Source organism: Colletotrichum gloeosporioides (assembly GCF_011800055.1).
Source record: "Colletotrichum gloeosporioides strain Lc1 chromosome Unknown consensus_19, whole genome shotgun sequence".
In the NCBI taxonomy this organism is placed as follows: Eukaryota; Fungi; Ascomycota; class Sordariomycetes; order Glomerellales; family Glomerellaceae; genus Colletotrichum; species Colletotrichum gloeosporioides.
The window spans coordinates 184,033-207,654 of record NW_025544664.1 but is presented as its reverse complement, the minus strand read 5'-3'; the positions used below and the strand labels follow the sequence as shown (position 1 = coordinate 207,654).

Genomic DNA, 23,622 nt, shown 5'->3' with positions numbered 1-23,622 from the left:
AGCCGCGACTGGGCATGCTAATATGACCTGTGAGCTTGCTAATCTCTCAAAGGCCGGAAAAGGGGGAAAAACACACCGAAAGACGTGCCATTGACCTTTGCCGCCCCGTGTTTGTAGGCAATATTGATTCCACGAACCCAGTAGTTAACGCCTAGGTAAATTATTCAGTTACTGGCGACGAGCCGATATTGGGAAAGCTTACGTTTGCCGTATGACGAACCATCATTACCGTCAACTTCCTTGTACACGTCGCCATTGGCGTCTACGCTGCCAATCAAGATAGTTTCGTCTTGGGCTTCTGGAAGTGGCCATGTTGACTTGTTTGATTTGTCCAGATCGACCTTGATTCTTGTTAAATCTCTTTCTTAGGCGGGACACAAGCCTCTTACGGCACGATTCCCAGCAGCACCAATGATGATGATACCGGCATCAACACATTGCTTGAAAGCATCCTCAATGTTGCCAACTCTCTCGAGTGCCCGACTGCAGTTCAGAATTCCATAGCGGATGGATCTGTGCAGGGTAGCTTCCTTGAAGTGCTTCGCGATAGCAACTAGAGCGCCTTTCCACGCGGTGTTCGACTTCTCGTCATGTGGGTACTGATTCGTTCCTCTCACGGGAATGATTTTGATGTTCTTCGATCTCGCTACACCAAAGCTTGCGCCAGCGAGGATGTTGATCACTTGCTCACCATGAGAGCCCTTCTTAATCTCTGGCTTGTACTGGTCGTATTTAAGAAACTCGATTCGAGATTCTGCCTCCAGAAACTGGAAATATGAGCATACGAGGTAACGAGAGTGCATTGATCATTTGTTTACATACATCTTCCGTTGAATAATCCAGCTCAAGTACGTAAACGAGAACCTTCTCGGTTTGATTAGCAGGTGCCCAGAAAGTCTTCTCGCTCTTGCCAAAATCTTTAGGTGTATTGGAAATCTCAGCAAGAACTGGGCTGAAAGCAGCAGCCGCTTGGTACTCCACGCCGTCAGGAGACAAACGAGTGGATGGAGTGGCCATCGTTTTTAAGATCAGCTTCGGAGAATGAGGCGATGATAGCAAGAGATACAGAACACAGGAAATATGTCGCTCAGGGGACTTATAGCAATGATGAACATGTAACCACCGTCAAGCGGTCAACGCCAGACCCGGTGCCTCGACCTACATGCCGAGTAGCCGATACATCCAATTTGGGCATGCAATTCGGGAAACCTTTTGAGATCGGTTCTTTATGACCACACCGAGGCCTGGCTGCCAACTTCCTTAAGCTGTTCTCAGGCTTGTCTCCTAAGCTTGAACAACTGTAGTGATTCAGCCAAGAATAGTTTCTTGGCATACTTCAGCATTCAGAAGCTTTATCTGATTGGATATCAATAATTTTGGTAATCAGAGACAAGAAATGTGTCATAGATTTGCTGTAGTTCTGCCGCAGTCGGCCACAGCGATACGCGTACGACCTATCCTTGTGAATTCACTCGTAAGTTGGTGTGTGATGAGAAGCCTTCGGATCCCAATACAGACTGGTCGGCACATTTAAGGAAGATTGTGGCAAGCTGAAAAACAAAGAGGTCTGCTGGGTGCGGGGTATGCATGTCTTGGATTGTGAACGGCGGTGCCCATACATAAGCAATAAACCGCCATTCAGTATGTCACCCGCGTAGGTACCGAGCTTAAAATCACTCACGATGGTGCTTTTGGTCTGGGCTGAGCTGAGGGCATGCATTAAGTTCTAGATTCTGTCGATCATTGTGTAGCCCTAGGAAATTGTGGCACAGTTCGGGACGATGAGCTCTATCAAACACGTAGCATGTCTTGAGTCCTGGGATATTAATGGCTGCCAAGCATGCATCGCATTGGAGCTTGACGAAATATGGCAAGCTGAAAGCTGATGAGAGGTATCTAATGGGTAACGTGTCTTCAGTCTAGATATTGCTGTAAATCATCATAGGGTCGAACGAATGGCCCGAAAGCCAATGACAAATAAAACATTAGTGGGATTTCAAAGACCGATCGAGATCAACGCATCATACATCGCACCTAAGAGTCTGTGGCTAGCTGAAAGATGCTCCGAATGCAGCAAAAGATATTGAATATCATGATGTGATTAAACTTTCTCGCAACTGAACTGTTGCACACGCACTTTGTGGCTGGCATGTTCAAAGCTGTTGCAAAAGTGGGATCCACCATTGCTAAGCAGCAATTGCGCCTTATCTTCGCGACAAAAGATGATAGAAACATTGGAGGCTGTGGATATGAGTTTGAGTAGATATCATAATGTAAGGTACTAGACGTTTAGTCAGTTGTTGGGGGACAGGAGTCGATGAACCGTCTTGGTGGGTGAGCACCGAGGTTCGGTCTTCAGCCATCGGGTCTTCAAGTAGATCAGCACTTAAGCAGTAAATAAATATCACGCGATATCAAGGTCTTTTCGTGCTTTTGTTATGTCATCACCCAACACTTATTCAACTTCATTTGCTTCACTACTGGCAATATGGGTGCCGCCATCTCTAAATTCATCGAAAATGTTGAGAACCAGGACGAGAAAAAGAAACGGCCAACGACGCCCTCATTTCCTTGAAGAATCTTTGCGACGTCAAAGCACATAGCTTCTACGAAGAGATTGTTTTGGACACAGCCAGTGCCGGCAGCAAATTACTGCTGGTCGACAAGGTCAAATGCAAGGACTCCCAGATTTATTGTTACTCAGTAAAAATGCCGAGAAAACTGGGGAGGAGATCAACAACGCAATTGGGAGCTTTGTAAAGGGCGAAATCGTAAGCATCCTCATTCTGCTTGGTTTTCATTTCGCTGACAGTCATGTAGATGAAAGGTCTGACGACGACGATCAACTCCACCATCAACAAGCTCATCGGGGCAGTATCTGGCAACTTGAGCGAGCGCAGAGGATACGCAGTTGCGGTTGGACAGCTTGGAGGCGTCTGTACGTTTCGGGTTGATGAATGCGTATAGGAAGTGGCTAAGTTTGAGCAGATCGCGTTGAATACCTTCTGTTCTACTACAAATTTACATCATCCGCCATCACGTCAGTGTGTGAGGAGATGTTGCTTCAGTGCTGGGTGATTTCCTCAGTCAATCTAGCAGAGCTCAACAGAAACACCCTCAATGTTGTTCTTCAACAAGGCTGTTCTGCGAAGGAGGGCGAATCTGATGACAACTTCAACAAGCGCCTCGAAACCATCAAGCAGCAGGCTGTTGAAGATATGGATAAGCATTATTTGAGAGTTGAAGTGCTCAAGAAAAAAGTTAGTGTTGCAGTTTGAGGGTGCCTAAAGAATGGAGCAACACAGGTACAGTTGGATAGTTTTGGACAGGTCGCACACACGATTCTAAAGGTTAGGTTAGCCAGTACACGCGTCAGAAACGATTTTGATTTCAACAAGATGCGATGAGAATCGCTGATCTGAAAATTCAAGAAATTTGTTCATGCTCGCTTAGCCTACGACACCAAGTGCAGCCCGTCTAAAGCGTGACAAGCCACAATGGTCTGAATATACCCCGCTATTGAGCTAAGGCTGGGACTTCCTCGCATTTCAGCTGACTACCCATGTCTCCCAAGGCCAATACTTACTAAAGATGGCTTACATAATACCATCTCAAACATTGATTTCCTAATCTAATCAACGACGGCTCTTCAATCGTGATGCCGTAGAGAACGTTGACCGCCGCTGTGGCTACGTGATTATACGGTCTTTTTCTGCTTGAGTGGGTGAATTGTTATGTGTTGAGACTCCAAATAATATGCTGGGCGTAGCCTTAAGCCTTCACACATCCCTCCTCAATCTTGATGGCTTAACTATCCTCCAATTATGACCTGCTGATGCACAAGGAGGCCTCCGAATTTTTACAATTTCCAAATCGGAGCGCATCTGAAGGTCTAATCTAATAGCCCCGTAGAGTAATACGCATTTTGAATAGAGTATAATCATCCATTTGGAGCTGGCTGTCCGTCTTCGTTATGTTTCAAAGAATGGTAGTAACCCCATCAACAAAGTAATTTATCTTAAGTGTCTACTATCTACCAAGTTCAGAAAGGATTTGCATGGAAACTCTTCACGTCGAAGCTTCCTTTTCAATTTTCTGGAAGATATTACGGACTGTTCTAATCGGATTGAGTAGGACAGTGGCTCAAATCCCCTCGGGCTCCCCGCACGGGAAGGAAATGCTCGTATGATGAAGGCTCAACCACCTTCGTTGTTGAACGTCTTGCCAATGCGGGGAATCGACGGGGGTCTCTTCCTTTGTTGCTTGGCGTCGGCTATTTATTTACCTACCTATCATGTCTTCCTTATCTGCACGGAGCGAGACCTATCAATTGTAGCTCTTATCTCGATTCTTGATGCACGCCGCCTTATCAACCGATCCTCATCTGTCTTTAGCTTCTTGGCAACTTCTAGACCCATGATCCGGATGGAGACCTGAACGCTTTTTCTTCACCGACAACCAAGACCATCGCTACTCTGCCGATATTGCTTGCATGGGGTACGATGTATTCTTATAGGATGCGGAGCAGTCCATATTGTTGCTCGAGTGGTCATTCCCGTGACACATGTTGGACTGAAGCAACCGATCTCCTGGCCATGTTGAACGTCGGGATAGGCGATATCGGTAACCTTTCCTTGGCACTGGAACCAAGCCGGATTACGTTCTGATTGAGCCATTTTCCGGGAACCACTACGTGCGGAAGATACACTCCTCTATAAGGGAGTCTCTGTCACGTTCACAATATCTTGAACTCTCTGTGCAGCCCATCGCCTGTAGGAGTCAACCATGCGGTCCTCACTTCACCTACTTCCCTTATTGGGAGGGTTGTCTTCTTTGACAGAGGCAAAGCCGCTGGACCAGCCTTCTGTGACGTTCCTGTCCCCCTCGGAGGTCAGCCCAGGAAGTGCGCACAACGTCATCATTGAGTATGGCGGCAGTGCAGATGGCGAACTCACGATCACCTACGACTCATGCCACGGTGCTGCCGTCATCTCGGACGCGAAGCAGCGTCTCGGCACCACTCATGTCGGTGACCATCCCCTGGCTGCGTGCCACATGGACCACGAGGACAGGCGACCGACCAAGTTCGTCTGGTTGACGCCCACCGACACGAATGGTGGGTGTCTTCGTGCCTTCCTCAATGGTGAGATAGTGGGGCAGTCTGAGGATCTTCCAGTCACTAAGCGCATGGCTCGACGAAGCGCCAAACGGTCGTTCGCAGACGTGGGAGGAGACGACAGCATGTGGTTCAACGGCGTGGCCTATTTGGAACAGAAACAACCTGATGAGTCATTTGTCGCCGCCGCAAAGAATAAGTACTTCGGTATTCTCGGTGCTGGCATGTCTGGACTGATGTCGTCTGTGAGTTTAAGCTTATCGTTGATCTCTGGGTTCATGGACTGACTGTTTGGATCATAGCTACTCCTTGACTCTGTTGGCATCCACAACTGGAAGATCTTGGAGTCATCTGAGCGTCTCGGCGGCCGCTTCAGGACTGTTTACCTCAACGGTACCTCCCCCGAGGAAGGTCAATATCACGAGCTTGGGCCTATGCGTTTTCCAGTCGAGATCACAGACTCCGAGACCAATGAGACGTTTCCATTCAACGATCAACGCATTGTTTTCCAGCTGGCCGACGTACTCAACGAGCTCAACGCTGGCAATGAGTCGGTGCAAGTCAACTTTTGGGAATGGATCCAAAGCTCACCAAACACCCCTGTCGATTCTCCGTTTCGACGTCCTGATGGGACGTTTCCCGGAAAATCCGAGGTGGCAACCGACCCTGCCTACGCAAACCCTACCGTCTATAGTAATGCCACTGCTGCAGCAGAAGCTATTGCTGCTCTGGACAAGTTCAAGGGTCTCGACGCTGAACGCATTCGCATGTACTCTACCAACATTTTCGCAGCTTATAAGCAAGCTAAGGAAGATGGCATGTTCGATTATTCGGAAGTCTCCTACCTGCGGGACGTCATCAAAACAGACCTCAACACCACTGATGAGGTTTCACCATCCCACATCTACTGGCCCATGTGGGAATACGAAACCGTTTACTTTCTCGCCACCAAGTGGCTTACTGTCAAGGGCGGGCTCAGTAGATTACCAGCCGCTTTCGAGCCTTTGATGAAGGGAAGAATCCAGTACGGCGCCAAGGTGAATGGTCTTCACTACAACGAAAACAAGACTGTGTCTGTCACCTGGAAACCCACTGGAGCTGAGCCTTTCGAGACCCCTGAGGAAGTCGAGAGCTTTGACTACGTCATGAACAGCGTCCCGCTTAACTTGTTAAAGTTCTGGGACCTGCCTCCGTACTCAAGCCTTTTGAAGCGGGCTGTTGATCGAACCCTGTTTGGTAACGCAGTCAAGGTTGCTGTCCAGTTCAAGACTCGGTTCTGGGAACATCTCGAGAAGCCCATTTTCGGCGGCTGCACCCGTCTCACTAAGCCACAACTAGGCCAAGTATGCTATCCTTCGTGGGACCTGAACGCCACTGGACCAGGTACTATGCTAGCATCGTACCTCTCCGACTACGAGGCTACCGTCGCTTGCTCCATGTCTGAACAAGAGCACCTTGCATATATCAAACGGGCTCTTATTCAGGTCCACGGCGATGTCGTAGAAGAGAACTGGACGGGCATTTCTGCCAGGCACTGCTGGGAACAGGACGAACATCACGCAGGGGCTTTCACGATGCAGATCTTCTCACAGCAAGATCTTTACCTTCCCGCTTTCTACCAAACTCAGTTCAATACTGTGTTTATCGGTGAGGCGGCCACTTTCACGCATACCTGGACTTTCAGCGCCCTTGAGAGTGCTCTCCGAGGAACTGTTCAATTGCTCCTGGATATGGGTCTAGTGGATGAAGCTAAGCAAATAACTAATACCTGGATGGCCCGATTCATTGAAGTCTAGACTGGAAGTAATGGTATCGAGAGGTGAATGGAATTTGCTCTTCTATCACATTGAAGAGAGGGGATATGAAATCCGAGAGTAAATGGGTACTTTGACGACCTATTGAACACTTTTGTACCAGTCTCTAAGACTCACACGATAGTGAGTTTATCCTTAGCTACCAAGAAGGTATTGGATGATTTGTGATTATTCGCATAAAAGGTGAATTATGAGTACACAAACCCCTTCGGAGATCTTTGAAAAGTCAAGACCATAGCCTCGTCGCAGAAAGCCCCGTCCTTTCGCTTGGCAACTTGAAAATTGCTCCCATCCATAATCATTCCCGTAAACTTTAAGGCCCCGCCAGGGCTGTCGTCGATAGCGTACACCTCAAGATGTTGTCGTGCCAGACTCTCCGTTCATCAAGGCAGCGAGGCTGGCCTCTTCATCGTCCGAATCATCATCATCGTCGTCGTCATGCATCAAATCGATGACCAAGATTGAGCCCGAGTTCAGCGTGTCCAGTTGGAACCCAGCCTGCAAGACCTCTTGAGCATCGTGAATGCATCCAGAAACACTCAGGCCAATATCCGCATCTCTCAACGCCAAGCATACGACCCGAAAATGCTCATGGTGGGTATCTTGGTCCTGGTCAAAAATCAAGATGACGTTCTGGTGGGTGAGGCAGAAGGTTTCACTGATTTTTGCCTTCTTCAGCGCCGCCGAGATTTGTGCCGGCTGTGTCTTGTCCGTAATGGTAAGGCGGGTGAAGACCTTGCCGTTCAGAAGTTTCTTTGTCGCGCTTGCATCTTTCGGTGTGAATATTGATACGTTCGGGGGAAGTGCCGGAGCGGCCGGGGCTGTTTTCGTGTTCGCGGATGACATTTTTGTGAGTCTTGATGTCGCCGGCTGGTTAGATGTATTCTGAGTGAGTGATGAGTCGCGAAAATATTTGATGGCTTATGTAATCTTGACGTATCCCCGCACGTACCGTACACCTTCACCGGGCCCCATGCGGTGCCGTGGTCGGCCCCACTCCCGGAATCCTGTCCGGACTCTGGAGAACATGGTTTCTGTTGCTGACCGGCGTAGCGTTGCAGCAGGCGGAGACATGCAGCCCGGCTGAAGTTTAGGGAAGCGGTAGGTCTCGTATGGAGGTCGAGTAGCGTATGATTTGGACCGGTAGCAAGTACAAACAAGTATCAGCGTTCGTTGTCCAATGATGTTAGTCAAATAAAGTAGCACTATCGAATTTTCTTGCGCCAAGCTTGACCGAATGGAGTCTCATGACACTTGCTTTCCTTTTATCGACTGCTGCAAGTAAGATGGCTGAATAATAGCCCATACGTACACCATGCATGGCAAACTCAACTGGCGACACAGGTACCGGCGCTTGATTGAAAGCCTGAGACTGTCTTCGAGTTGACCGGCAAACTTTCGGATGTAATGGAACATTCAGTAAGACTGGTACTCAGTGACGAAATTGGTGGTCTCGAGTCCTCGGGCAAAACACCGTAGTACATCTTTGTCTCTGTCTGATCAAATGGGCTCAACTATCTCAATGTCTTCCGAAGTCAGACGCTAAATGAACATATAAAGCACCATCTAGGCCACTTCGTACGACATCCTGATCAACCCTAAAGCAAAAGCATTCTTGCCATCATGATCACTCCTAAGTCTCTCGCTGCCAGTGCTTTAGCCCTTCTCCCCTTCGCTGTCCAAGCCACATACCCTTTCTATAACCCCGGCACTCTGCCTGGCAACTGGGACGCCTCTCGCGCAGAGCATGATGGGACAGTTCAGCAAGTTACCAATGTCGTTTACAAAGGTACTCAGCTCTCAAGATGACGCAAAAGTACGACGCGTCCTATCTCGGCCGATACCACTCCGAGGTAGACGTCTCGGACGGCTACACTCGGGGTGATGAGCGCTTTTACGGCTTCGCTTTCCGCTTGCCGGAGAGCTGGTCCTTCGAAGGGACGCAGTCCTACAACATTGCCCAGTTCATTGCCAACCGTCCCGGCGCGGGTTGCGGCGATGGCGACTGGATGCCCTCAACCATGCTCTGGCTCAAGGGCAATCAGCTCACAACACGCATCGTCAGTGGACAATACACCAGCCCCAACTGCGTCCGCAACTTTTCAGAGTTTGGCAACCTTGCAACAGTCTCCCCTGGGGCATGGCACACGGTCATCATTCAGGCACGATGGAGTAGCGACCACACGGGCTTCTACAAGATCTGGTTCGATGGGGCCAAGGTGCTTGAGAAGTACGATGTTCCTACAACGATTAGCAACGACAACAACAAGTTCGCATTCCGCGTGGGCTTGTACGCTAATAGTTGGCACGACGATAATACGATGATTGGAGGCCAGGCATTCCGACAAATCTGGTTTGACGAGGTTTCCGTCGACTCTACTTACAAGGCGGTCGACCCCGCCCAGTAAGTTCTTACAGCATGCGGGATGCTGACCATACATCTATGGAAGACTGAGGACAGAGCATTGCTTTCATTTCAATTATGCTATCTCTATAGATTTATCAATCCAAGCCAGACCCTGCGATAACTATTGGTCTTGCGATTCACCCGCATGTAAACTTTCAATGATCGAGTTCATATCCTCGATAGCCAGTGGGCGAAAGTCAGCCAGCGTCTTGATCTTCTCGGTTCTAGAATGTGACGTCAGCAAGCCTGCCAAGAGACTTCTCTTTGATAATTGATAATTGATAATTGTGGTTGAAACCCCTTGGGCTCGATATTAGCATTTGACATAAACTTGATTTACCGAAACGCTGGTACATTGAAAACGGGTAGCCGCCACGGCCGCACCAAGCGTTACTGAATAAATGACGGCTTGCACATAGCACATCAATGGTTTACGTGTTTGATATTTTCCATCTCAAGTATCTTCAGCTTTTGCGTTTCGAGATGGGAAGATTGGGGCCTGGACAATGTCCGCAATGGCCAGACTTCTCACAGTGACCGCACGCACGAGTGAGTCATATCAAAAGGCGACTATCAATACAGCCTCCTGTCAGCTCAACGTTCAACGGAATCAATATGCATAGAGACGTTGAAAGGCTGATCCGGTTTGCTCTCGAAGCTGTCTCGGATTGCCTACCTCCACGACCCTACCGTTGTCTATTACCACCACAACATCATAGTCCTCAATGGTGTCGAGCCTGTGCGCCACGGCTAGAATGGTGTGGCTAGCAAGCTCCTCCCTGAGTACCTTTTGAAGCATTTTATCGGTTCCGTGATCGACACTGCTGGTTGCTTCATCCAGAAGAACAACCATACTCTGGTCCTTGTGTAATATGGCCCGAGCCAGGGCAAATAGTTGCTGTTGGCCGTGGGATAGACCCAACTCAGCGAAGTCAGCGTCCAATCCACCGCGAGACTTGATGACATCGTCCCAAAGAAAGGTCTTCTCCAGTGCCTCCACAAGTGCTTTGTCTCCTGATTCTCCATTGAAGCTTGCGTTCGGGTCAAGGTTGGTTCGGACGCTCCCAGGAAGGGTCACTGGATCTTGAGGCAGAGTGATGAGATATGGTTGGACTGCCTTGCGCGAGAGAGAACAGAGATCGACATTATCGACTTGGATGGATCCCGACGGTGTTTCGAGAAGACGAAGGAGAGTGAGAAGCAGAGATGTTTTGCCGCTATATTGATCAGCGTGAGTAGGCGTTGCCGCAATCGATATATACAAAGAGCTGACTTACCTTCCTGTGCGTCCACATATGCCGACCTTCTGGCCAGGCTTGATGCTCAGGGAAAGTTCGCGGAGAACATTCTCATCATCGGTCCTTCGCAATAATGAGTACAAAACCATTTCACAAAATATATGGCATGAAATGGGGGAAATACTTGTATCTAGCGTCTATTCTCTTGAAGTCGATTGCACCAGAAGATGGCCACCCTTGAGGGACTGGAGGCAGTCTTTGGGCATCGACGCCGTCTTCTTGAGGACTATCGCGGACAAAGTCACGCAGTCGAGCGATTGCGCCGAGGGAAGTCTCCAAGTTTGTCCAAGAACTGATCAGCCGCGACAAGCTGGAGTTCAGGCCCATGAGACTAACCATGGATAGACCAATGGCACCACCGCTCGTAGTGTTGGTGAGTTTGACAGCGAAGGCAACCTAGGAATGGTCAGGACGTTCAAAAACTGCAGAACAGAAGCGGCATTCTCACCAGAACGGTGGCGATCACCGCCACGAATAGGTCCAACATAACTGCTAACCATCTTTGAATACAAAACAGGAGGTAGTAAGGTCTCTGGGAAATGTCAAGTAGACGAAGCTGTTCTTTGACGAACTCCTGCTGCCATCCAAAGGCACGGATTGTCACAACACCGTTGAGAGTCTCGGTAAAGTGAGTGTAGAGCGGGGACTTGGACTCAAGATCTAGATGACGCAACTGCCGCGATGTCTTGAGATAGAACTTCTGCAGGAGGTACAAGGGCAAGACACAAAATGGGATAATGGCTGCAAAGTACTGAGCACCTGAGGCGATAAGTGCTACAGAAGCAATAGCAACCAGAGTGTCGAGCACAACCTCGAAAAAGGCCGTAGGCAGAGTCTGGTCGACAAGCGTCATGTCCTGACTGAAGCGGTTGAGAGTGACGCCGCTGTCCACTGTTGTGAAGAACCACAGAGGCGCCTTGAGAACGGAGTCTAGAAGTTGCCAGTGAAGCCTTGAGGCTGAGTGAGGGATGACGACAACGAAAAACAGCCCAATGGCCAGTCCTGAGAACAGGACGGTTCCGATGCAAAATGCGAGATAGGCACCGAAATAAGCATCGCGGCTTCCATCGTTGGTTCCACGCTCGGTCCAAATTCTAAGCCAGATATTTGGCATGAAGCCCAGAAAGATGTACGTGGCCGCAGCAAGAATGAATGTGATGGTTAGGATCGGGCCTATGGATCGAAGGTAGAATTTGTAGAGCGAGAAGTCGCCTGATTGCCGCTGAGTAGCGTCTTCGTCCTTGGTTTCTGGTGTCTTGGCCGCCGCACTTACATCTTCATCCTGTTGAATGCTATCATCAGGCTGAGGCTGAACATCGACGTCCTTGAATGCCGTGGCAATACTGATTGAGGGTCCTGCTTGTTGAACAGACCCCGTCTTACTAAGAAGTATAACGTTGTCGGCAATTGTCTTTCGTGGACCTGGTGGAATCACGTTAGTGCACGCGCTCATGGGACGACAACAATGGTGGTGGTTGTCGACGGTGAGCAGGCAAGAAGACATACCGGCGGGGGTGGTGTGTATCACAGTGGTATCACCTTTCCGCAGAAGACCCTCCTCACCAAGTAAGCGGCTGAAAACTTTCGTTCGGGTTTCAGCATTGAGAGCACTAAAGGGGTCATCTAGAAGAACGATAGACCGTCTCGCAAAGACAGCTCTCGCAAGCGCCTGGTTAAGACATTCTTAGTAAACAGGGTTCTTCACTTGGGAGTTAGCGTACTTACAACTCTTTGCTTCTGCCCACCACTGAGTGTAATGCCTCCGCTACCAACAAGTGTGTCGTCTCCCTTTGGCAATCTAGCAATGTCTTGCCTCAGGTCGCAAGCGAAAACGACGCGGCCGTACCATTCGTCATCAAATCGCTGCTGGCCAACGATGTTGTCCTTGATGGAAATATTCCGTAGCCAAGCTGACTGTTCGCAGAAAGCAACCGACATATTGGGCTGTGCAAACCGGATGCTACCACTGATTAAAGGAAGTTCTCCAAGAATGGTCTTCAGTAAGGTGGACTTTCCACATCCCACGACGCCAGTGACCTCTGTGTATTTGGCTCCTGGAATGGACAGCATGATATCTCGAAGGATCGGTTCGTCTTTTCCCTCGACGCCGACAGTCACGTTCTCGAGACTAATAGCAACATCGGACTTCTCTGAAGGTTGTCGGGAACGCATCTCCTTCATCTCTATGACGCGGTGTTTTGAGGTCGTGTGCGACGTGGTATTAGGGATCGAAGCTGTGCTCACGGTAGCTTTTCTCTCAGCGGCTTTAGTGTCTTGCACGTATTCGGGTCTGCGCTCGTCTTGTACGAGGACTTCTTGGATGCGACCGAAACAGGCGACAGAGGACACAAAAGTCGGGTAAGAGCCAATGAGGTTAGCCAAGGGTGTAGACACCAAGGCCACAATGGCGAGAGATGTGAAGGCCTGGGATATGGTGAAACCATCCGCCCGGGTCCAGAAGACTGCAGCCGTCACGACCACGGCCGGGGTCATCTGATCTGAGAGATTCGCTGTTGGAAGTGTCAGATGTGAGTGAATGGTGGAGTGTGTGAAGCCGGGGACTCACAAATGAGAATGATCCGTACGATAAACATCCTGAACTTCTTAGACATGTCAAGTTCCGCAACCCTGAGTTTCTGTACCATGGTGGCAAAGTAGTCGGTGAGACCCATCATCTTGATACCCTTGATCTGAGCAAGCATTGAAGAAGTTGTGGAAACGCGTTCCTGGACACCCTCGTTCCACATCATCCTGGCAGGACCAATGCCATCAGTGGCCCTCTCTGTGATAAAGCTGCAAACTGTTCATCTGTCAGTCACAGAGTCGAAAAGGCATAGGGGAGACATAAAGACCACTTACCAACGGCTGGAATCATAACTACAAAGCAGGCGGCGCCGATTTGCAAATTCAGTAGATAGACAGCTATGCCTAGCTCGAGCACGCTAGCCCATATCTCATGCAGATCTTTGACTCCGCTAGCGATTGCGTCAATGTCGGTGCTCATGAGAGTAACAGCCTTTCCTTGGCTAGCTGTTGCGGCGTCCAGTCCAAGAGACTTTCTAAAGATAATAGAAACCAGTCCGCCATGAAGCGTGGTCGTGAGTTGGTACACGGCATGGTTGTAAACGCCTTTGGAGATCTAAGAAATCAGTACACCACTCATTACAATGGGAGAGAAGGTGGGGACACTGACTGCTAGTCCCAAATAAACCAGCAAAGCAGCTCCAATAAGTCCTCCTGCAACTTCGCGAGACTGCATGTCTCTAGAGTCCCCCACGAACTCAATGATCCTCTTGATCAGAAAAGGTTGGGAAAAGTTAAAAGCTGCTAGACACAATCGCGGAAGAACCGGGGCCAGGTAGCCCGTTCTGAAAGCGGAGAGCGTGGATTTGAGTAAGGCATGTTTGGCAGATCTGTCGCTACTATCCCACGAGGAGCTCAGCTTAGACAGCAGCCGAACGGAGTCAAACTTTCGATCGATTTTTCCGAGATCTTCAACATGTAGCGTGCCCCTGGAACCTAGGAGAAACAAAGGGTTCAACCAGCCGAATACAGATCTGTTGATTGGCCCACTGATCTCTTCTTTTGATGAAGTCTCCGGTAAACCTGGCTTTGGTATTTCTTCCAGCAAGACAAGAAGAAGCTTCATGGCCAGAGACACTGCTAACACAGCACCAATTCTTCCACTCGTGCTGGGCTGTTGCAGAAAGAGCGATCTCGCTTGAGCCATGTCCACCAAGGCTGAGACGAAAAGATAGATGCTGAGGAGCTTGGACGGCCTAGTTGAGCGGCCATGCTCCACATAGATCAAGCCGATGAGAAGTATCGAGTCGACCAGGGCCAGAATGGCGGCTGCTAACGACGCTGGAGTCCTGATCGTGGTCGGTAGTGCCCATAATGCCAAGAGAGTCGCTTGAAGGGAGAGGTGGATTGTGCTAGTAGCCTAGAGGGAGATCTTAGATGTGATTCTGCAAGTTCGTCGTGGTCATGTCACGTACAAGCTTTGCCAAGAGAAGCCATCCGCTGCGCGGGATCGAATGTCTCCGCAACAGCCATGTGACCCGGCAGGGAAGGATCGCCAAGAAGATCGCGGAGGGGATGGTGGACAGAATTGCTTGTTCAAAATAAAGCGTGAAGTCGAATCGTCCTGTCAATTGCGGCCCTAAGGCATCGAAATGCGCCGATGCGTTCATCACAGCGCGGTTGTTGACGTCGGCAACACAGCACAGCAGTTAAGAATGCGCAGAGGTAGGAAAAGGTGAAAGAGAAAGGCCAAACAAGTGTTCCGCCGTGGTGTGAGCACAGATAGCCCTTGCTGAAGTACCAACACGAAATGCAGGGCACGCCTGAGCCGAGACGGGGAGCCTCGATCCCAGCTTCCTAGCTGGGCTAGTCTGGACAGGGTCTATGAACGTTGTGCAAGGGGTGCAGGGATGTGATGCCCGCCTTGGTAGACTTCACATTTAATTGGTTCAGTGCTACGACCTTCACTGCAACTTCTTCATTAATGAATAGGTGTCACGGGAATAATCGGATAAAGCTGAGATGAAGAGCTTTCCTAGGTATGATGACTGCCTAAAATCTATTCATACAAACAAGTCCACGGGTCGTCAATTCCACACTTTCCGAGCTCGGGACCTTTGCCAAAGTCTTTGAACGGGCCTGGGACGTGGTACTGGGTAGCCCGCTCCTGAATCTGTCGATAAAACTGCGTGTAAGTCATGGCTTCGTTTCTATGGGCGGCTGCACTCACCTTGCCGAAAGTACGACACTCGTGCACAACAGTAGAGCGAGCCCGCACATCGCCATATCATGGACTGTACTGGAAAACGCTCGGGACGACATCTCCGATGCACTGAATTGCTGCTTGAGTGAGTCTTGCAATGGTCTAGATGCATAATACCCAGGTGATCGCCCCCGCGATCCTCAAGCGGCTTCAGGCGATTCGTACAGGAGATATGGATTATGTGTGCTGTTCCATTGTGGTTCGAGGAAATAGTAGAGCCCCTTTCGGATGTTATCCATACAATGTAGATCGTGGAAGACATTCAGAACGACTAGATATCCGCTTCCTTTAGATTCAAGCTTGGGTGCGGTCTTATTCGGTAGCATTCGTGCCTTTTCTTCTGCGATGTGTGTGAACACATCTGCGCAGAAAGACTTGTCAGCTCGGTCTCAAGAAAATCAAATATCGTTTTCTCACTTTCATACAAGCCCTGCCAAGCTTGATTGGTTTCATGGAAGGTCTTCCCTGAAAGTCGGTCTCGCCCCCTTCAACTGAGCTCGCAAATTTGGTGAGCTGGTACTCCACAGCATCATTGGCTGGAGCTACAAGACATTAGATACACTCAGAAAAGTCTAATAGCGCGAATAGAGTTACAATAGAGGGCTATGGCACTCTTGGCTGAGCTCGACTGCGGCGAGGTTGCTGCCCTCGGTAGCTCAGATTTGTAGGATAAATGGCCGAGTAGTCGTACATTCAGCACGAGCGACAAGCCAAGCCCAAGCACGAGGACCCAGACTCGTGGTACATCGAACACGGAGACCAAGACGCCGTCGCGGCTACAACGACCGCGGGCGGCGAGGACCCGACAAACACATCCCCCACGCCGCCGGGTCCCACCATGTCGGGCTCACCCGCGAACTGTCACAAATGGGCTCTCGTGACGGACGGCTTGTCATGCACTGACATGGCATCCGAGGCCGGAATCTCTCTCGCGCAGTTCCTGGCCTGGAACCCGGCCGTGTCCTCGGACTGCCTGACGAACTACTGGCTGGGCGAGGCGTATTGCGTCGGCGTTTCTGGCGAGTCTACCCCCGCGCCGGCGACGACCACGGCGGTGGCGACGACGACGTCGGTGACGCCTCCTGGGCCTACCATGGGAGGCGAGCCGGACAACTGCAACAAATGGGCTCTGGTGACGGACGGTCTGACCTGCACGGATATGGCGAGCCAGGCGGGGATCACGTTGAGTCAGTTTTTGGCTTGGAACCCGGCTGTGAGCAGCGATTGTTTGACAAATTATTGGCTGGGAGAGGCGTATTGCGTCGGTGTTAGTGGCTAGGAGTGGAAGGGGGATTCATACTGCTGGCTGGTGACAAGTTCAAGTTTTTGCTTTGATATTTGGTACTTTACATACTTACAGATAAGCTTCTTTTCTTTGTGTGTTTGCCTGTAGCTGTGGGCACGATTGTTGGCCCTTTGTTGAGAAAAAGAGACAAAAAGACTTTAATCCTGTCGTATCAAGTGAGTAGCATGGCTGATGAATGCCCTGCCCTGCCCTGTTGATGCTTTAATCAAAGATGTCCGCCTCCATCTCCCTCTCCCCGACAAACTCAAACGCTTCCCACTCCATGTCCTCCCCGTCTCCGCCCACAAGCTCCTCAAACGCCCTGATGACTTCCTCCCCCGGCCTCCAGTCCTCGCCGACCTGCCATGTCACCTTCCCTTTCCCATCTCCATCAGGCGCATCGTATCTCACACCCCATCGGAACATGACTGTCCGGTCCTCATCCTCCGAAGGAGGCACCTCGTCGCTCCCTTCATACTCTTCGGCCCGATCCTTGGAAGGCCGCCACTGAAGCCACGTAAACATCTCGGCGTCTTGGAGGGAGGGCGTGTCTTGTCGCCGTAGAGACGAGACAAACGCCAGGAGCAGAGGGTCTATGCGCTCCGCGATAGGAAGTATGCGGAACATGTCTGGCCGGCGTTCGAGGCACATCTCGTCGTCGCCCTCGAATTCGTCCTCTTCGCGAGACATCAGGGCGTGCGTCTCCTCGACGTCTTCCGAGCCGGGCGGGTAGTGCTCTTCTCTCGTGACGGCGTAGCCCGTGGGGTAGGGATCTTCGCCTCTAGGACCGGAGAAGTACCACCTTCCGTCGGGCGCGCAAGGGTGGAACTCCACTCTGAGGTGCCGCATGTGCGGCCAAGACGAGGAACGGAAAAGGTCGGGGGTGATGAGGGCGCGGATGTTCAGTTCCGCCAGGCAACTGCCCAGGTCCCGCAGGCCGAGAGACACGGGGTCCTTGCCTTCAAACTCTGAGGGCGACGATGGCGAGGCACCGACCAGGTCGGGCATGTGCACTGCTTGATCTGCGTCGCCGCCGTAGGGGTTGAGCCTCCAGAACCAGAGACGGGCTTTGATGAGGGAAGATGGCAGCGAGGGCATGAGTTGTCGCACCCCGCGGCCGAACTCGACGCGGGCATCCCGCCAAGGACCCTCCAAGGGACGGGAGAATATGCGCAGCGCCTGAGAAGAGAAGGCGAGGGGGAGGCGCTCCCACAGCCAGGGGCAGTCGAGCTCGCGGAGATGGGGGAGGCGAGCGGCGAGCTCGAGGGGCACGCGCGGGGAGACGGGGCGCATGTGGACGAAGTGCATGTCCGGCTCGTTGGAGCTGCTGGGGGCGGGCAAGACGCGAAGTCGGGTAACATAGCTGAGGAGGGGCAGGGTGTCTCGATCCTGGACAGTGAGGCGGCGGTTGTGGAATGTGCGGTGCCAGCAGTCGGGGTAGATGTCGTAGGACTGGTTGAGGATGCGGATGGCGGCGTGCAGGCCGCCGTCTTCAGGTTTCCGGATGAAGTCCGTCTCGTCGGGGGATTGCTCGTCTGCCATGTTCTCTAGAGTGTGCAGGGCGTTGAAGAAGGCGTGCACTTGGGCCGAAAAGTGGGCGTTGACGGCCTCGAAGTCGTCGGACGGCTCCATACATGCGACGGGCGCGCCAGCCCGGTTGAGAAGAAGAGGCATTTCCGCGTCGAGATCGCAATCGCGCAGGCCGACGTAGACGCCGTTGCGGCGGCCGGTGGTAAGGAGACGATCCAGCATTGCATCCTGGGAGGGCGGCGTGGCTTGGATGCGTGGGGATGCCATCGTGAAAACCGCGCTGCAATGACTTACAGGTGTTGTGTGTGGTGTTGATGGAGTCAAGTTGGGTAGTGTAGAGGAGGAACCGATTACCTTGACAGTTACAAGTAGGATTGCTACCTGAGGTATCAGCGCATAACACGATAATGAGAAACCGATTGGCTCACAATTGTAAGAATGTAACGCTGGTGGTGCAACGGAAGCGGCCAGGAAGAGACATTGAATTCACGCCCATGAGACAAACCGGGGTCTAGGTTGTGATCCATGCAATCCGTCCGGACGCGTGTCCAGAAAGAAGAATTTGTTTCTCGTAAGATGCAGACCAAACACTTCGAGAGCCTTTTCAGGGGAATATTAGTTGGCAAGAGAGCGTCGGATGTTCTCTTTTCACTTATCTTGTCCTGACTCCACGGGTTGAGTTGCCTCTTCTATTCTGCTGAAAGTTTGATAAGTACTAAATTGATACTAGTTCGTCTTTGATGGCTTGATTACGTACTGAATGTGGTACGACAACGTTATGTTTCCTCAACTGCTGAAAAGCCTACCTATCAATGTGGTAATACTACATTGTTGAGTTACGCCCTGTTGGATCTAACGGTAGTGCCTCAGAAGATTGAGAGAGACTCTCCTTCTAGATAACTCAAACTCTATGCTTGATCACGCCGAGCTGCAATTTCAAGGCGGAGAATGCTGTTTAGAAAAACCGATCTTACCCTGAAACCTTCCTTAGGGTATTGTTATTGATGGTTTTGGGAAAGAGAGAGACGCCTTTGAGCCTAGATTGGGACGGCATTCTTTTGTTGGAGGAAAAGCTTGTCCTATTGGGAATCGTCCAGACTTGGAAGGCAAAGCAGGAGCAACTGAAGTATCTCTATATGCCGAGAAAAGAAAAAGGATAATGGTTAAGTGCACGAATTGACTACAGGTCTGTTGTGAAAACTGATGTTCGTTGAAGCGAGGCACGCCATAGCGGCATTTGAGCACACAAATAGGAAGTTCAGCAGTGAATTTGACCAGAGCGGAGTCTAGACTTCGATTCTCTCAAAGCGCGGTCGGTCTCCTGCCGCCTTTCAGCGTGCTACCCTTTAAAGTCATGCTCCTTGGTATGCCCTCCCTCCATCATGTCTCTGCTCTTCAACCTTCATTCTTTTTCGCCCAGGCTACGCGGTACACCCCATCACAATTCTTTGCGTAAGCACATTCAAAATTGCGTTGTCCATATCTATGTCGCGGTCAGCAACTGAGTGTTTGTTTGTCCAGAACGACTCCCTCGAAGTCTCTCGCTTCACAATGGCGTCGGAAGACGAGCAGATCTGTGTCGATGCGGCATTCCTGAATGAGGAGCTCTCAAATCTCAACATTGGAGGTCCAGATGCAGAGTCGGCATCATCAGATGAGAGCGAGGCCTCAGGTGATGTCAACGTCTTCGATCCCACCCAGTGTCTTTTCTGCAATTATCATAGTGAGAACTTGAACGAAAAGCTTGATCATATGCGAAAGCGACACGGCATGATCATTCCCCATCTTGAGAGTTTGATAGTCGACCTTGAGACACTAGTCAAGTACCTCCATCTCGTAATCTACGAGTACACCGAATGTCTCTATTGTGGGTCTATCCAGAATACTCCACAAGCCGCGCAACAACATATGACTGGGAAGGGACACTGCAAAATCGATGCTGAAAAGGAGAACTCCGAGTTCAAAGACTTCTACGATTTCGAATACAACGTCGACTCAGATGGCAGCCGTTTTGGTGATTCTGGACGCGCTGACTTTGTTGGCGTGGAAGATGAAACACGGCGCTTACCTTCGGGGAAGACGGTATCCCATCGGAAGGCGAAGAAAGTTCGTGGTCACCGAGGGTTGAAGTCGGGAGAAGAAATCGACAGTTTCTCTCTTTTTAAAGAAGGAGAGCGCCCCAATAGCCTGAGCGATGCCACGGCTTTGATGATCAACAATGGGAAAACCAAAGATCTGGTTGTGTCTCATAAGAGCAATGACCTGTTTGACAGGCAACTGGCAACAATGAGGCAAGGAGATCGATTGGCTCTTGCGAATTTGCCTCTTCCGCAGCAGAGAACGCTGGTTGCTTAGGCAAAGAAGCAACAAGAGATGTGGAATCGCTTCGAAAACGACCAAGCAATCAAACTCCAGTGTCAAGCCAAAGCAAAATGAGACGTACCTACTGTTCAGCAATATGATATGTGACCAAGATGCAAGGAATATTGGAATATCCTCTATTCTCCACCGCTCAATATACAAGAAGGGCCTTCCCGGCTAGATGTCTTGTTCACAGGTGTACTACACAAGAAGGTGGGTGCCTTGAAAAACGCCCAGTGTCATTAATGGGGTAGACTTCGAACAACCTGAGCAAACACATGTCTGGCCGGCGCTAACCACAAGTATTATCTTTAAGATACAAGTGGCAATGAGGCGTATGAATATCGCATTTGTGTATCTGAGTCCTTGGACAAATAACGGCGCACTAGCCGCAATTGTATATCTGAGATAATTCATTGACAGCACAAGACGTGGGGAGCCTAAGCCAATTACCCCTAGGCAAAGGTATGGAGGTATTGATGTCACGTCGTTACGTTTAAATCCTAGTTCAAATACATTTGACGGTCCAAGTATCTTTTTGTCGTACAACATTGGCCTCGGATCAGACGCGAAAACCGTTCTTCGTATCGAAATATTTTTGGAAACTGGGTGGCCATACTTCAGTACACCCACTAGGTGGGTGCAGCGCCGTCCTCATCAGACTCCCGCACCAATGAAACTCAAGGCGAAGTCAGGAGATTTTCTCCCAAACTGTTGGTTTCTGCAGCGGGACTCTTTGCACGATCCACTGGTTCACACGATCAGTCTCCGCCAATAAGTAGACCTTCATCAGGAACGCCCCAACAAATTGAGCCGTTTGAGCCAAACAAACAAATTCTACAGCCTCAAATTGACCGGAGGCGGGGTCCGCGGCACTTGAGACCACTTCACGGACCGCCACGTAGAGGTGAGGCGGAGTTGGGCCAGCTAGAGTGCCAAGTTTAAACTTCAACTGGGATGCTGCTGGTTTGCGAGTGACGTGGGCGTGGAGCCGAGGAATTAAAGACTGATGTGCACCGCTAGTTCCCGATCTGCGATAGAGCATAGATCCCTTCGACTTGGATCCCACCTAGAGATTTCTAGAATCTCCACAAATGGTAACCGAGACGCCAGCGGTCGTGATGATGGACGGATCCTTGGGGTTCAGATCACGAAGCGCTCGGTAAGTGGGAGTCTTGCGAAGTCCACCAAAGCCCGATTCCAAAGCCTCGTGCAGCTTTCCAAAATTTCTACATGAAAAAGAGAGAAGAGCTGGAACGTCCTAAAAGCACATCTGGCCTTTTGAATTTAGGGCATAAATGTCTGTTGTGGTCGTTGGGCCACCATCGACCCCGGGCACTGTTCAGCTGTGAGAGGTTGTCGTGAACCCACGGACGGTGCTAAGATGCTTGTAGGCAAATCCCAGACACGGCAGAGTAGCAACCAGCGCACATCAGCATGTGTCGTAAGGCAGAGTCCATGCAAGCAGAAACTCAACGGGCCAACCGACGTCACATCTGAAACGGCCCAGATGAACGCGCGGAGCATGCCGCTCTCGCCGCGAATATCAAGGCGAGCGTGCCTCGAGTTGGGCTGCAGAGAGGGGGTGGCATTCTTGAAATTAAAGGCGGAGAAGGAATCCAGAAGCCTTTTTATTTCTTTGCCCGCTTCGATGATTCTGCTGTGAAATCTACGCGTTCTATCATTGTCGTCCACTTATCATTATTACATGATCATGGATACCATATCAGACGCCGTCAAGCTTTGTAAGATTGCTCTGGATGCGAAGAAGCTCCAGGAGATCAACTACGGCCCGCCACGGCCTACGCAAGTCACTCTGTTCTGGAACCTCGTGGTTCTCTCTCGGTACAACAAGTACACGCCCCTCTTCACCACGTTCGCAGGAGGTATGTTTCCGTAAAGCCGACCTTTTCAAACCAGCACGACTGAGCAGAGACAGTGTGGTCCGCTTTGCTAGCTGGAGCAACCGAGCTATCCAACCCCCATTCGAACATTCAACCCGCTTTCGTCTTCCGACAGACTGCGTTATGTTTTCTTTCGGCCTACCTGTTTTGCGGCGCGGGAATGGTCTGGAACGACTACGTCGACCGTGAAATCGACGCAAAGGTCGCTCGGACGAAGGACCGCCCGCTAGCGGCCGAGAAGGTCACCGTGACCGATGCCATGCTGTGGATGACGCTGCAGCTACTGGTGGCTTTGTCTTTGGTTCACAAGATGCTTGATGGGAAGGATGTGTATGGCTTGTACCTGCATGTCGCCGGACGTCTGTTGCTAACTTCAGTGTAGATGGAAGCACATGATACCCGTCATCATCGCCTCCATTCTTTATCCTTATGGGAAGCGACCGAATGCCCGCCGCCTTCGTATCTACCCGCAATACATACTTGGCTTCACCATCGCCTGGCCCGCCGTGATGGGACGCTCAGCCATCTACGGTCGGCAGCAACCTTTCGACTTCACCGTCAGCCAGTGCTTCCCGCTTTGCACAATGGTGTTCTTCTGGATCATCTACCTGAACACCGCGTACAGCTACCAGGACATTGTCGATGATCAAAAGATGCGAATCAACTCGTTTTACACGGTTGGCGGACGAAACTTCCACCGATTTCTTGTCGCCCTCGTTGGTCCGATTCTAATCTGCCTGCCATTGTATCTCATCCAGTTCCGGTCATGGTGGCTCTGGACTAGCTGGATGGGAGTCTGGACCGTGACCTTCTTCAAGCAGCTGTCCCAGTTTGATCCCAGATGGCCCGCTACCGGAGGTGGAGTACACAAAAGCAACTTCGTCCTCGGAGTTTGGACGATCGTGGCATGCGCGGTCGAGGTGCTCCTCAAAGACGTTGATACTACGCGCTCTGCGTTCAACCTCGATGGTTTTGTATATAACAATGCTTCTGCTTGATTGTTTGCTGCGAAATGATACCAGAGACTGCCGAGTCTAGCGATAAATGTTTTCGATGATATCAGTCTGCCAGAGTCGAGGACAGCAAACCCGACTCGTGTGCCTGCATAGCACGTGAGGAAC

The 23,622-nt window shown here is 50.7% G+C and overlaps 8 protein-coding genes and 1 pseudogene across 9 annotated transcripts; 5 read left to right on the top strand and 4 right to left on the bottom strand.

Moving 5' to 3' along the window:
* Window positions 1-4,785: 4,785 nt before the first annotated feature.
* On the top strand, window positions 4,786-6,912 carry GCG54_00006355 (L-amino-acid oxidase; the record flags this gene model as incomplete). Its single annotated transcript, XM_045406359.1, has 2 exons — window positions 4,786-5,361; window positions 5,419-6,912. The coding sequence occupies 2 exons, from the start codon at window positions 4,786-4,788 to the stop codon at window positions 6,910-6,912; spliced, it is 2,070 nt and encodes a 689-aa protein (XP_045267651.1).
* Window positions 6,913-7,281: 369 nt separating this feature from the next.
* GCG54_00006354 (uncharacterized protein) lies at window positions 7,282-7,776 on the bottom strand (the record flags this gene model as incomplete). Its single annotated transcript, XM_045406358.1, has 1 exon — window positions 7,282-7,776. One exon carries the CDS (start codon window positions 7,774-7,776, stop codon window positions 7,282-7,284), a length of 495 nt encoding a protein of 164 aa, XP_045267650.1.
* Window positions 7,777-8,553: 777 nt separating this feature from the next.
* On the top strand, window positions 8,554-9,338 carry GCG54_00006353 (annotated as a pseudogene). Its single transcript has one exon. A coding segment is annotated over exon 1 (785 nt).
* A 609-nt stretch (window positions 9,339-9,947) lies between these two features.
* Window positions 9,948-14,828, bottom strand: GCG54_00006352 (ABC transporter FUM19; the record flags this gene model as incomplete). The annotated part of the gene is made up of 10 exons (XM_045406357.1): window positions 9,948-10,554; window positions 10,615-10,698; window positions 10,760-11,031; window positions 11,084-12,057; window positions 12,142-12,304; window positions 12,361-13,145; window positions 13,202-13,435; window positions 13,495-13,774; window positions 13,829-14,578; window positions 14,634-14,828. The coding sequence occupies 10 exons, from the start codon at window positions 14,826-14,828 to the stop codon at window positions 9,948-9,950; spliced, it is 4,344 nt and encodes a 1,447-aa protein (XP_045267649.1).
* A 389-nt stretch (window positions 14,829-15,217) lies between these two features.
* On the bottom strand, window positions 15,218-15,480 carry GCG54_00006351 (uncharacterized protein; the record flags this gene model as incomplete). The annotated part of the gene is made up of 2 exons (XM_045406356.1): window positions 15,218-15,368; window positions 15,389-15,480. 2 exons carry the CDS (start codon window positions 15,478-15,480, stop codon window positions 15,218-15,220), a joined length of 243 nt encoding a protein of 80 aa, XP_045267648.1.
* Window positions 15,481-16,026: 546 nt separating this feature from the next.
* On the top strand, window positions 16,027-16,700 carry GCG54_00006350 (LysM domain-containing protein; the record flags this gene model as incomplete). The annotated part of the gene is made up of 2 exons (XM_045406355.1): window positions 16,027-16,059; window positions 16,107-16,700. The coding sequence occupies 2 exons, from the start codon at window positions 16,027-16,029 to the stop codon at window positions 16,698-16,700; spliced, it is 627 nt and encodes a 208-aa protein (XP_045267647.1).
* A 228-nt stretch (window positions 16,701-16,928) lies between these two features.
* Window positions 16,929-18,503, bottom strand: GCG54_00006349 (uncharacterized protein; the record flags this gene model as incomplete). The annotated part of the gene is made up of 1 exon (XM_045406354.1): window positions 16,929-18,503. One exon carries the CDS (start codon window positions 18,501-18,503, stop codon window positions 16,929-16,931), a length of 1,575 nt encoding a protein of 524 aa, XP_045267646.1.
* Window positions 18,504-19,787: 1,284 nt separating this feature from the next.
* GCG54_00006348 (uncharacterized protein) lies at window positions 19,788-20,591 on the top strand (the record flags this gene model as incomplete). The annotated part of the gene is made up of 1 exon (XM_045406353.1): window positions 19,788-20,591. The coding sequence occupies one exon, from the start codon at window positions 19,788-19,790 to the stop codon at window positions 20,589-20,591; it is 804 nt and encodes a 267-aa protein (XP_045267645.1).
* Window positions 20,592-22,311: 1,720 nt separating this feature from the next.
* GCG54_00006347 (Polyprenyl transferase mapA) lies at window positions 22,312-23,499 on the top strand (the record flags this gene model as incomplete). Its single annotated transcript, XM_045406352.1, has 3 exons — window positions 22,312-22,483; window positions 22,537-22,831; window positions 22,884-23,499. 3 exons carry the CDS (start codon window positions 22,312-22,314, stop codon window positions 23,497-23,499), a joined length of 1,083 nt encoding a protein of 360 aa, XP_045267644.1.
* Window positions 23,500-23,622: the final 123 nt, after the last annotated feature.